The following is a 14,504-nucleotide window of genomic DNA, read 5'->3' as shown; positions in this document are numbered from 1 at the left end:
GAGTCCCAGATATTTAAAAGTGCTTATTCAGTCAATGGTTTAAAACCTGCTAAATAACAGGAGGTGTACAGGAAAGGACATGCTTTACTTTTTAAAGAATTAGTTTGTATATTATTATCAGAGCTCATTTCTGAAGATTTCAAAAATTATGTTGCAAGATATTTTAAATAACCATACTATCCTTACCAGAAGAAAGCAAAACATTTCCTCAGCTAACAAATAAATAAAGAAATAGTTTATAAGCTTTACAGTGTTGAGATGTATTTCAGTTACATGCTGTTTCAGCAAATCTTTAAAAAAAATATATTTTTAAATGAGGGTATCCATCAAGAAGGCTTCACCTGTCGTATGTAATGTAAAAGTTGTTAGGATTATCAGAGTAGTAGAGAAAAACTGGACAATCTGCATATTTATTTATATAGCAATGAGAGATGTAGTAATTGGTTCTCTGACATAGTAGGTGAAAACTAAAATAGAGCACCAAAGGATAGAAAAGCTAGTAGTAGAAACAGCGTGGACGCGTAAATATGGGGATGACTATTTTGGTATATTGGCAGGCTAGCAGGACATTACTGCCCATGTCTGAAATATTTGTTTACGTGTACGTAATGATGTATCATGCAGTGCTGAGATGGAAAAAAAGAGGTTATCGACTTCTACCTAAAGTTGGTACACCTGTGATTACATATTAAAGACATGTCTTATCCTTCAACCAACTTATAGTAACCCATTCTATCATGTCAAAACCTCCGAAGTGTATAGCTTCCACAGCAGAAAAAACAAACTTGTAAACGGATTGCTGTAGATAAAGCTGGTACTCAGAAAAACCTCCAGGCAGTCGAGTGAACAGTTCACTTTTATTGATATACCACACAAAAATATATTAACGCTCTTCCACATAAAATACTCGCGTTTTCGTCTCACAAATGTGGGACTTCATCAGATCTAAGGTAGTTGTGCAATTAAACATTTAAATAGGTAAATATCCCATTAATTAAAAACAATGTACCAATGACACTCAATTTCCACATTTTAAAATGCCCTATCAGCTTCAATATCTCATGAATATTCATGAGTGTCTAAATTAATTATTAAGCATCTCAGTGGTAAACACTGACGCTTATTCCAAAGGACATACATTCCTATATGTTCTTCACTCTCGCTGTTATGCCATACGCTCGATGCGAATTTGTCTCAATGTTAGGCTTCCATCTGCCATTACATATAAATATTGTTAGTGGACTTAAGGTCATGCAGTGTATTGACATTACGTACTTGTAAGGAATTTTTAATTCGTAAGATCCTTGACCACTTCTAAATATGAAGGAAAATCAATGTTGCCTGTGCCACTTCTGATTAATGTAAAAAGTTAAAAATGCTTAAAAACATAGCTGTATGTACAAATATAAACAATCAAATATGTAAATGTATAGATAAATATATAAATAAATATATAAATATGTATAAATATAAAGTGCATAAAGTGTGTTTAAAACCAAACTAGTGACAAAATGAATATTACATACCTTGCAGATGTTAAATTTATAGGGACTTAATAAATATATCTAATAGATTTCTTAAGATCTTTGTTATTATTTTATATGAGATTGTGAGTGATATTCCAAACTGTAATAAAAAAGTTTTATTTTTATTTTTATTTAAAAATATTAATATATATTCATTTAATTCTTCCATGGTCTACTGCCCCCTAGTGTTAAAATCTGGAATTCAATTGTTTAAATTCTATTTGCTTTTAGTCTTAATATAGCTCCTATGGATATGTAGTCATTTAATCCTGGACTTTTGCTAGCATCTAAATGTACCTGCCACCAAAGCTCCCTACTTTCTAATGTGTCTTCCCATGGGGATGACTATTTTGGTATATTGGCAGGCTAGCAGGACATTACTGCCCATGTCTGAAATATTTGTTTACGTGTACGTAATGATGTATCATGCAGTGCTGAGATGGAAAAAAAGAGGTTATCGACTTCTACCTAAAGTTGGTACACCTGTGATTACATATTAAAGACATGTCTTATCCTTCAACCAACTTATAGTAACCCATTCTATCATGTACCAACCTGATAAGCATAGCCAGCCTTAGGCATAGGCAATCTAGGTGGTCGCTTAGGGCGCCACTCTAGTAGGGGTGTTTGTTCAGTATTTATTTGGTGTAGGTAGACCAGGATGGGGGCACCGGGTGGTGTGGTGGGAGGTGCCTTGAAGTCCTTTTGCCTAGGGCACCAGTTGACCTAAGGCATCTCCTGCTGATGTGTCCAGGCCTCCAAACCTTAGTACAAACCCACACTAATAATAGACCACTAAGATCCTCTAACAAACTTCTGCTAAGTCACTAAATCATCACTAAGTTTGGAGACCCTTTATTCAAATCAAATCTCAAAAAAATGGAACTCTATAATTCTCACAACAGAAACCCCCCACCTCATTCAAAAATCTACTTAACACACACCTAAATGACAAGCAGACATGCTCCTGCACATCCCCAGGTGAATATGAGTATCATTTCACCATCCCTGAACTCTTTCCATCTCTGCTCTTTCCTCTTCACCTCATCCACAGCCCTAATTGTTAATGTCATGGACTCTCTTAATACTCATAACCAAATTTTTCAAACTGTACAATTACGTTTGTAGTATCCTATCGCTGTCCTAAATTTCTGAACTATGACCTGATTATTTTTTGTTAATCTGGTAGTTTCTTAATAGTTTCAGTTCTACGAGTTTTTTTGTCTCATTTGAATATACTGTGACTAATGTAACTACTGCATATTAGTTGTACTACTATAAGTTTTTTGTTCTTGTAAAATTGTAAACAATTTATAACCATCACTGATATATACAATGTTGGTTTGTGTATATAACATTGTATTGTATTTCTCTTATATGTGGAACTATTCTCCACGGGCCTGCACTGAAAAGGGGCTACTAAGCCCAGTCAGAATACCCTGGTAAACAAATGTCAAATAAAAATAAATAAATGAAAGAGAATTTAACAGTGACCACAAGACTCAGGCTTGCGGCAACCATAGCATATACAAAGAGGTATAAGCAAAGGACAAGTTAGTGTTCTGCTCTGATACCCCAGCAGAAGGGATACTGTCAGTGCCAAGAAGCGACAACAGTCCCATTACCCGTATGGTATCAACTGCAGAAGTCAGACATATCAGAAGTAAAATGTTGGATCAAACTTGTGAAAAATGCCTGAGAGGAGAAAACATGGTACCACATTAAAACACCCATACTATCGAGCATGTAGTATAAGTGAAAAAGGGTCGGGGACCACAACCAGTCCACTTACTGGGCAAAAAAGTATATCTGAACTTCCTCAGTTATCACTCTTCGTCTGCTTGTGTGTGAATTAGTATTATTTTAATTAAATTAATTCAAGCTACTGTGTGTATAAAAGGAAACAGTTATACAAGAGATGCTATAAATATATACTTAAAATGCATGTGCGTATCCATGCGTGCGCGCACACACACACACACACACACACACACACACACACACACACACACACACACACACACACAGAGCCATTATGTGGAGAAGACTAGAAAAATGTGTAACCAGTACTTGATGATATAATTAGTTCTTCAGCCTAACAGACATGTTACCATAGACTGATTTCATAGAAAGTCGTTGGATATATAACATTTAAAATATCAATAAGATATTTCTTTTCATTCTTTATTGTTTAGAAGCTCCACTTCGGAGATGCACTCATAGACTGACACATTTTATATATATATATATATATATATATATATATATATATATATATATATATATATATACACACACACACACACATTTTATATATATATATATATATATATATATATATATATATATATATATATATATACACACACACACACACACACACACACACATTACATACATATGTGTGTGTGTGTGTGTGTGTGTGTGTGTGTGTGTGTGTGTGTGTGTGTGTGTGTGTGTGCATCTCATGTCTGAAAAGTTGGAATTTTCATTAAAGTGTAGTTTCATTTGTAATCTGACCCTGGGCTGCTTTCTGAAAAACTAAGAGTACCTGGCCAAGTCACCAATTTTCAAAGAAAAAATTAAATGATAGATGTTTTATAGAACAGAATACAAGTCCAAAAAATGGTACATGGTGTCCTTGGTATTGGAAAGACTCAGTAGTTGGAACTGTTTGCTCTGCTGACCCACAACAAAATGAAAGGACTGCTGCTCAAAATGTGTGAATAGAAAAGTTACAAAAAACACTAAATCAATGAAAACACCTTCTGGGTAAATGTTTAAATACTGAATGAATACAAATGGGCAAAATATATACATCATGCAGACTTGAGAATAGTTAGGTCCTCTGTAGCATGACCTACTAAAGTGTCATATAACTCTCTTCAGTATTCTAGAAGATTTTATTTTACTGGAAAAAGTGTGTTCATAAATTCAAAGCACATCACAACACTGTGCTAACAGTGTAACAGGTTGTGAAAGTAGAGTTAAACTGCTGAACAATCTGGCTTGTGCATAAATAATTAAATGAAGCTTTTGATGTGGCTGGAACGTTACCAACTTCAGAATTATGCTTAGTAGATGTGCCTCCGTATTTTCTACACCCCAGGGGATCAACTGTGTGAGCAGAATGGCAGGCTAAAGGTTAGTATATAGTTAGGTTTGCACTGCATTTTAATACACTCTTGTAGCAAGGAAAGATACACAAGTGCCCTGATCTGAGTCATCTTTTGCCTTATATCTTCAATAAACAGATGAACTACTACTGTAAGCTATCACTGTAACTTTCGTCTGCATTTCTGGTGACTTTTGCAGTTACTGCTATTGTTCTGTGTACAAACATCAGTGCTAAAAATATCTTAACCTATGTAGTTACAGCTCTTTGCATACAAGCATGCTATTTTCTATTTTAAGTCCCATATTTACACTATATCTTGATTTATCATTCTTTAAATGTCTTATCTGTACCTCTTGACTTTCCCTAAACTACTTTCATTGCTACAACAGAAACAAAAACCTGTTCTGATCTGTTAGATATGTTTGCAAGCTAATGAAAGAAACAAATCAAACATTTAATAAGGCATAGTGCACTGTTTTAGATACAGAGCTAGATGTTTAACATTGAAAATAACAACTCACAGCAACATTAATTATTCACGTTAGACAAAAATTATTCTCTTGTTAAAAAAAACTAAATAAAAGACTTGTAATAGTAGCTTAAAAAAATCACCATATTCAGATTCTGTCAGTAAGTAATATATTTTACACATCTCTTCAGAATAACTACCTGCTTTCTCTAGCTCCTTCCCTGTGGTATTCATATAAGACACTTTCAGTTCGCAGACCAATCGAGTACAGTGCTGACGACTTATATGTAGCGTTAGATATATTTGGGTATGATTTTCATACTCTGGTATTTCTCTCTCGCCTCTAAATATATATGTCTGTGTTAATGTATACATAATATATATGCACATATACATACAGATACACACACACACACACACACACACACACACACACACACACACACACACACACACACACACACACACACACACACACACACACACACACACACACACACACACACACATTATTAACAGTGTCAGTGTCAGTTGGTGGTATGATACACAGACCCTTTTCATCCATGACTCAGCCACATAAGGCAGCTACAATTTCATTAAATGGAATATTAACAAGGTTTGTCTTCTTAAGATCCCCACAGATCAATAGCCTAGTACGTACCTATGAACAACACTTGGAAGTATACAATGTTTAAAAATTAACCGAACCTATAAACAATAAATGAAGCAATACGTGAAAAAGGATAAGCAAACACGAATATACTTTACCTAATACATAAATACAATAGCCACCATATGTGTCAGTGTCTAGTTTGGCAATCGATACAAGTAAATGAACCTGTCTGTCTCAAATCAACAATAAAACAATCAGATGTTAAAAGATAAGCATGTGATATAAAACAACTTTACAAATGAATCACTTATTGGAGTCTTGGGTTATATGACTTTATAATGTTTATCACCGAAACATACTGCCTGCGATACTGCTTGGGGATTATACTGCCAATATTTTCAACAAAAGGAAAAAAGTGGTACAATGTTAATATTCATTCCTTATATATTAACAATGTTGTTGTGTCTTTCGGCTTTTCCCGGTTAAGGGTCGCCACAGCGGAACTCCGGTCCGCTAATGATTAGCAGTAGATTTTTACGTGCAGAGTTGCCAGCCCTGACGCACAACGTACGCCCATTCACACATGTCTCCACACAGAAGAGGCTCTAGCTGAGAATCGAACAAAACAACGTCTTACTGTGAGGTGACAATGCTACCGCAGCACCACTACCGCAGTGTATATTACCCTATTGTTAATTCCTTATATATTAACAATATGGTAATGAAATTTCAAGGTTGTTTTAGTATAATAAATATGCTGCTCTGTGTTTTTCTGCTAACCCTGTATCAAAACAGTAGCATTTGTTAGTCAGATGGCACAATATATATTTTTTTTTATTTACTGAAATTGTCAAGTTTTCTGATATTCCTTGTTAAGGTATTCCAAGCTGCTAGTGTTGTTTTTGCATTATGGCTGCAGGAGAAAAGAATGCATTAAAGGTAGGTCTCCTTAAAGTGATTGCATAGTTTGTGATCAGAGTGGATACAGGCTTCCATTTATTTTGACTGAAAAAGGTCCTTAGAGGACCAGCTCACTTAACCAGTTCAATACTGCACTTGTTACCTAACTATTAAAGTTTTAGGGACAATCTCACATGTAATACACTTTAATGACCACTAGAGGGCAGAGATGAGCTGAATTTAGCAAGTGAGCACACTGCCCCCACCAACACACACACACACTTCCACCTTCAATTGCACCAGACCATGAGTCCCTACATCCTGCCACAGAAGCACAAATACTGGCTATGCCTTGAGAAATTAATATTTTTTTTCAATCAGTAATGTAGATAATGAGTGTCAGTCATGTTTGTGGTTCAAGTGTTGCATGTCCTTTTAGACACACAAAATTAAGCCTAATTGTAGTTAAGTCCCCTACAGTCTTCACTCCTAAACACTCCTAAAATGACAAAATTCTACAAATAATATCTTAATAGTGCAACACGGACTAGTTAGATAGCATGTACAACCAAAGTGAAGAGACTGAAGCAGGTATGACCTACATCCCTCAATACCTCTGGCTACCAGCCGCAAGTATATGTGTCCTGCTAGAAACCTACACATATTTTGCACTAGGCTTGTTGCTTTCCAAAAAGTATTGTGCAGGTCAATAGGGAATTAGACTGTACTTCAGTCTTTTTGAGTGCATACTATAAACTGATTTTCCAAACTGTAGTATATTGGAATTATATTTCTTGCTAAATAACTACATCAGGAAGCTGCAAGACTGAGGTAACATGACAACTCACAAAACACACACACACACAATGAGAAGATATCCTTGCAATACAACAGCAGGAGCAATACAAAATAAAGCAAACTCTATACGTTTTATTTTCAGTAGTAATAATGAACAATAACAGATTTAACTTCATAAGTGTTTAGTGAAGGCAGTGTGATTTATAGCAATCCATGTTCTGTCCTGGTTAACAAACAGTTTAATAAAATCTGCATCTTCTCCTGATTCTAGAGCAATGCCTAGAAGATTGTTGTAAATCCAGATTATCAACTGTTTATTGAAGAGTTTTACTATGCATATTTGTCAATTTTCACTGAAGGGGTCACTTCTAATAAAAGATGATAGCTTCATTTGTGAATAAACACTCGATTTACTGAGTTACTTCAAGTTACTATGTATGTATGAAAAATGCTATAATACATCTACAAGTAAACACACACACACACACACACACACACACACACACACACACACACACACACACGTGAAAACGTGTGTGTACATGTGCATGACTGCATTAACTATATGTATTATAACCCTGGGTATGCAATGATGTGTGTGTGTGTGTGTGTGTGTGTGTGTGTGTGTGTGCATTCATGTGATCTTATGTTTCCATAAGTGTGTGTGAAGAGGGGATATACGTGTGTGCGCGTGCATTTGTCTGTGTATATTAAAACCATATGGTATGCAGTGGTGTGTGTGTGTGTGTGTTTGTAAGACAATATAATTTTTATTTATATATTTGCAAAAAGTAGATGTGTGTGTGTGTATGTCTGTGTCTGCTGTGCATATCTGTAAATTTGTGTGTATATATATGCACTTGTGTCTGTATTATAAACATATGGTGTGCAATGTGTGTGTGTGTGTGTGTGTGTGTGTGTGTTTGTTTGTATGAAGAGTATATGTATGTATGGTTTGTGTGTGTGAGTATGTTTATGTGTGTGTGTGTGTGTGTGTGTGTGTGTGTGTGTGTGTGTGTGCAGGGTCTATATTATCGGATCGATACTTTCAAACCCCGAATACCATATGGCCGACACCATATGTTCGAAGTTTGAAAATTTCGAATCCTAAGGGTTGTATGCCGGGGGGCAAGCCCCCCTGCACCTCCCACACCCCCGCTACTTAAATATACCAACTCCGAGATCGCACTACATTGAAGTAAAGAGAAGAATTCCCTATGGCGATCTCCATTCACACTTGCGAAGTTTTCAATATTCGAACATTTGGTATCGCCCAAATGGTGTTTGAATATTGCAATCTTCACTATGCTAATATAGACCCGTGTGTACATGAGAGTGAGAGAGTGGATGTCTAGGGGACACAGGAACAGCAGACAAAGGTGATAAATGTGCAAGGGGCACCTACTTGAAAAAGAAGGGTGCTCTGTTTGGGGGGTGTAAAATGGAGGGAAAAGCATCAATAATCATTAGCGCAAACATAGTAATAACGGTACTTTACAGTGAACCAGTGCACCACTTGCTTGCACATCTGCATCTGTTAAGTAAAGTGGTCCAGACTACTCTGTCCTTAGTTATCTCCCATGAAGGAGAGGTGACAAGGACAAAGCCTCAGACATAGTAAAAGTATATGTAGACTGAACTTCAGCAGAATGTCTGGAGAGTAATGACAATTTAGTACTTCCTGATTTATTACACAAATTATATAGTATGATTTATAATTGAATAGACTTCCCAGCACTTAGCAGGTACAGTTCATCAGATTTTATGTCAAGATTACAATATAATGGTCATCTAAAGCTACATTCCAGACATCCAAAATTGAAATTTCCTCTTGTCCCGTTACCGCTTTACCCTAAAGTCAGGAATGTGTACACCATCAGATTACTGTACATCAAGATGTCCAGCAGTGTGGTGGTAGATATTACTATTTCAAATGAAAAAAAAAAGGTGTATCCATGAAATTAAAGTACTCAGGAGATAAACATACTAAATAAATATTTGCCACTCCTTTCCCTATTCTGGTTATTCAGACTGACAGTATCCCACCCACCTTTACACATTTCTACACAGTGTTTTATACCTCATCTGTCACATGTTTGGAGCATGATCCCTGTTTGCTGACACCACATAGTACTATTACCCTAAAAACATAGCCCTTTCTATCCATGATGCCAGGGTGCCCACACTCCCTGGAGATTCCTATGGAAATACATGTTCAGCTATGGCATGCTCCTCTTCTTTCAACATGCATGTTTGCAACTTCTTGCTGTTAATTTAAGAAAAGTGAACAGCAACCCATTTTTTTCTTATCGCATTAAGTTTTGTCAATAAATGGAAGCGTATTCTGTGTCATTTAGGAAGCACATCTGCATCATTCTCTTTGGATCTTAGTTATGTGTCTGCTGACAGTCTCAGACATGACACACGTTTGGTAAAAGGACTCTCTTCCTGCAGTATACAAAGTAGCTAGCATTGTAACTCTTTCTTTGCTCTATAAAGCTATAATTTAAAACAAATATTTTTCTTTCTTAATCTGACTATTGTTCATATCCAGATTGTAGCATTATGCCTCATGACAATGTGGTTGTAAATAAATGAAAAAGTTCTTTGGAATATCTGACTTTCTGGAAAAAGTTACAGAGAATTATGATTCAGAGTCATGTGTATAACCAATAAAGATAACCTCTGCATCGGGAACAAATACATGACTGTTGCCCCAGCTTCCAGACAAAGGCCTATGCAAGAGTCCTGTTTTACTACCAATACTGCAAACTGTTTTCTAAATTCTCCATTTAAGTTCTCAGTGGACAATAAAGTAACAGTGTAAAATATGATAAAACATGGAACATACAAATCATCTCATAAAGACACACTGGTATCACATTAGGTATGTGTGAACCAACTCAAACGAGACTACTGGATTAGTAGTGAAAGTGGACAGTGCCCTCTTAGAGAGGTTTTCAGAAATCACAAGAGGAAGTTAGTCCATTTTCATGAAACAGTGGCTTCAATATATATTTCTTGATTTGAGTTTCTGTATAAAAGAACATATTGCTAAAATAAAGTTACTGCTTTGTAAAGCAAACTCCTTGTAAGCTGACTTCAGCACTAGTGAACTGTACCATGGCTGCAGTAACTCCTCAGAAGTAACTGCAACCTTAGCAAAGTATCAAGAAAACCACAGTATATAAACTACCCTCCCAGTAAGTGCACTAAAACTCGTAACCACATAAACCATGTTTTCAAATACTCAGTAAAGGGGAGATAGAGTAAAAGTGTAGCATGCCACGCTATTCTTGTTTGCAGTAACACTAAGTGGAGTAAAACAGAATTCCTGCAGAATGCATTCTGGTCATAAAGCAAAAGAGAAAAATACAGCTGCAATATACACTTTAAAATTCCCTTCTGCTGATAGACAGTCCTGTAATAAACAGACACCAGATTAAATCTATGGCAGTCCAAATGTAAACCTTCTCAGAAGAAGGTGAGGTGTGACACAAACACCTTCTTACCGTTAAAGCTTGTCAGGTTGTCGAAATCTGAAAAACTTGCATTGAAGCTGGAGAAGTTGGAAGGAAGATTAAAATACAGTTCTGTGGATGTTGTGTTTTCACCTGGGATAGAGTCAGCAAAAAGGTTCATTTGCAAGAGAGTCTTCAGCAAGTATCGTAGCATCTTGGCCCAGAAGGTATACTGGCATGCAAACCCAACAACTTCAAGTGTGAAGGAATGTCACGGCATTTGGTGCAAGTGTGAACAGCTTCCACTGACAATTCCAGGAATAGCTTGACTCTGCTGTGGCTGCTGGTTCACTCCTGTACAAGCATGCAAGGCTTTTCAGGTTAGCTCACAAATGATGCTCTTTCTTCCCACTTTCCCCTCCCATCCTCTCTCTCTCTTTACTTCCTCTGCCTCTGTGATGATGCCCCAGGAGAACACAGGGGAGGCAGAAACCAGGTGCTACCACCAATAAATGTTTAATTATTGGATTAATAGCACTCCCTTGAGGCAGACTAGAAATACACATACACACGCGCGCAGTCTTTCCCTCCCTCAGTCAGATTTGCAGCCTGTCTCCTGATAACCTAGTCGTGAGAATACGGAGTTTTGACTCAGACCTGCCACCTATTTTTCTTTTTCTTCTTCTCACTCTTTACTTTTTCTTTATCTCCTGTAGTGTAAATTACACTTTAATGAGTCTGGAAAAACAGTAAGCAGTCTGTGCACAGGATTAAAATGAGGAAAAAAAGCTCCATCCAATATCCAATTCGAACAGTTTATCTTCTGAAATGAGACAGAAAAGCAGGTTTGCCTGCACTCATTCAGATAGTACAATTATACCCTGAGTGCTGATGTATGAGCACCCCTCCCCCAACCTCCCCTGTCCTCAGCTCTACGTTGGAAAGTGGCCGGGATGCTAATTTAGCTGTAGAATTAGATGAAACTGCTGCTAGAGATGGATCCCATTAGCGTTTGCTTAGCTTTGCAATTCATGAAGTGGAGCTCAGCTTCAAAATCACTTTTTTGTTGAAAATGTTAGTCTTTCCAGCTGCAGGGACAGCAAAAGCAAATGCAAAGTTATAACTATAATCAGTTACTGCAGCTGGAACAAACAGAATGTTAGCAAATGACACCTTTCTTCTTACATTTGGATACATGATTCTTACTTACAAACACGTTTACTGCAGGAAGTATACAATGAATAACACCACAATATTGATCATTTTGCATTTACAGAATGTGAGAGAGGAAGGAAGGAAGTCTGGTCAGAGAATATCAACACTTAGGATGACTAGAATATACTGACTGAAAATCAACCACCTCTGGAGGTGGGAACCATCTGATCAGCAGGTTACTAAAGGGTAATACTTGTGTTCATTTCAAGGCAGCATGTTGCAGTGTATTCATTAAGGTCCATGCTGACTGTATATATAGAGTCGTAGGCTTGGATACTGCTCATTGTCAGATGAAGACAAGATGACCTCAGGCAGTTAGTTATTTCTTTCTGTTACCTAGGTAAACCCACTAGACAGACACACAATGCATGGACAAAATGTGAGCAGTAAAACTCAGGAAATCTGCATTTCAAGTAGCTTTTTTAAAAATTAAGTCTCAGCTTTGTACCCTAATACACATTTTTTTAAAATTCTGAGCTATTTTAATAGCTTAGTAATAAAGGCAGCCAGAACAGCAATCCTGAGAGCCAAAGTTTACATCCTACCTGCAGCTTATACACTTCTTTAATGCTGCGTTCCTGCACCGTATTTATTTATTTTAATTTGCTGACCAGGTGAGCTGTTACTAACTTTTCAGCCACTGCCTGGGCCATATGGTAAGTACAAGACATCTAGGGATATATGATACAACATAGGACAGAATGCAGTACATACAAATGACAGAAGCACATATTTACATAGAAATATAATATACACAATGACAATTTATTTATTTATTTGACATTTGTTAACTGGGATAGTCCAGCTAAGCAAAAGCTCTTTTTCAGTGGAGGCCTGGGGAGAAAAGCTCCACAGTACAAGCAAGAAAATTTACAAAACTGAAGATGAATACAATGAAAAATTTACAATAAAACAGTTAAGCAAATGTAGATAAAGCTCCATAGTACAATACAGTAAGAGGCATTATAACATTGAAGAAAAAACATAGCAAAGAAACATTTGAATGAATTTACATAACACATTGGGTTATCTTCAGAGGGTAATTGTACAATACAGAGCAGTTAAGTGAGTTATGGTAGTATGGAAGAGCGGAATAGAGAGGATAGTGACAGAGAAATAAGCGGGTTCATGTGGGATGATTACAGAGGCAAATCCATGTGCTAGTAAGGTACCTTTTGAGAGTTTTCTTGAATTTGTGGATGTAGGAAATGTTTCTAAGGTTCATGGGGAGATTGTTCCATGCAAGAGCAGGGAAGTAGCTGTAAAGATTCTGTCCAATAGATTTTTTAGGTTTGTGAATTTGTAAGAGACCTTGGTCAGAGCTTCTGAGGGATCGAGGGGGCTTATAGAGGGAGGCAAGGGAGAAAATGCTAGGACAAGAGGAGGGCTTAGTCAAAATAGTACAGATAATGAGAAGTTGAGTAAATAAGAGTTAGTTAGGAAAGTCTAGCCACCTGAGTGTCTGGAGAGCATGACAGTGGTGTGATCTTGAGGGCAGATTGGCTGCAAATCTAGCAACTTTGTTGTAGGTGGTTTCAAGTTTGGAAAGCCAAGGCACTTCTATGGGCTAGGCTTGTAAAGGCTCCAGGGCCATTAGCCTAATACACACCTAGGACATATGAAAGTAGTGAAGACTGTGCATTGGTTAAGATCTGAAAGCTGTAAAAGAGGTTGGGGAGAAGATAAGTTTGAGCTAGTGAGATCCTGGAGTTTGGGTGTGAGGAACCTTTTGTTTCTATAGAGCAAACCAAGCTTTTGATGGGTGTTCTTGATGCAGTTAAGTACATGAAGGTCAAATTTTAGTTGGTCATCCACTATTACTCAAACTGTTTAGTGTGTGATTCAGCTGTGATCATAGTGTTGTTGAGGGAAGAGATGGTGAATGAGGATTTAAGATGGTAAAGAGATTTTGGGAGGAAGAGAAGACGTTTTGTCTTTTTAGGGTTTAGTATGAGTTGGTTGTTAGCAAGCCATGTTTCAGTGAGGTTGAAAGATGTTTGTGTCAGGTTAGTACGTCAGTAGGACTGTCAGCAATAGAAATGATGGTGGAGTCATCAGCGTACTGTATGAAGGAAGACTGAGGACAGGATGTGTGAAGTTAGTTAGTAAAAATGTTAAAAAGGAGGGGCCCAAAATAGAGCCTTGAGGGATGTCAATTTTGATGGGGAGAAAAGGAGAAAGAGCAGAGAGCCATTTTACAGATTGCAGTCTGTCTGTGAGGTTGCTACTGAACCAGGAGGGAGTTGCTGAGAAGAGGTTGAGATGGGATAGTTTGGAGAGGAGGATGGGGTGAGAGACCGTGTCAAAGGCTTTGGAGAGATCTAAAAAGATGCAGGACACTAGTTTATAATTGTCTCTCGCTAGGGAGATGGAGTTAGAAAAGGAAACAAGTGCAGTTGTGGTG

General features: G+C 37.1%; 1 protein-coding gene across 3 annotated transcripts in view; it reads right to left on the bottom strand.

Moving 5' to 3' along the window:
* ROBO3 (roundabout guidance receptor 3) overlaps positions 1–11,691 on the bottom strand; it is a 2,447,731-nt gene extending 2,436,040 nt beyond the window's left edge. Inside the window, exon 1 of one of the 3 annotated variants that reach the window (XM_044081188.1) lies at positions 10,937–11,691. In XM_044081188.1, the coding sequence (XP_043937123.1) occupies positions 10,937–11,099 (163 nt within the window). In that variant the 5' untranslated portion in view covers positions 11,100–11,691. The remainder of the gene's footprint in view (positions 1–10,936) is intronic. The other 2 variants (XM_044081190.1, XM_044081189.1) reach the window with 2 other exon arrangements.
* Positions 11,692–14,504: the final 2,813 nt, after the last annotated feature.

Source organism: Protopterus annectens, chromosome 8.part0 (genome assembly GCF_019279795.1).
Source record: "Protopterus annectens isolate FY-2018-M chromosome 8.part0, PAN1.0, whole genome shotgun sequence".
Classification (NCBI taxonomy): Eukaryota; Metazoa; Chordata; order Ceratodontiformes; family Protopteridae; genus Protopterus; species Protopterus annectens.
This window is presented reverse-complemented; position numbering and strand designations above follow the sequence as displayed.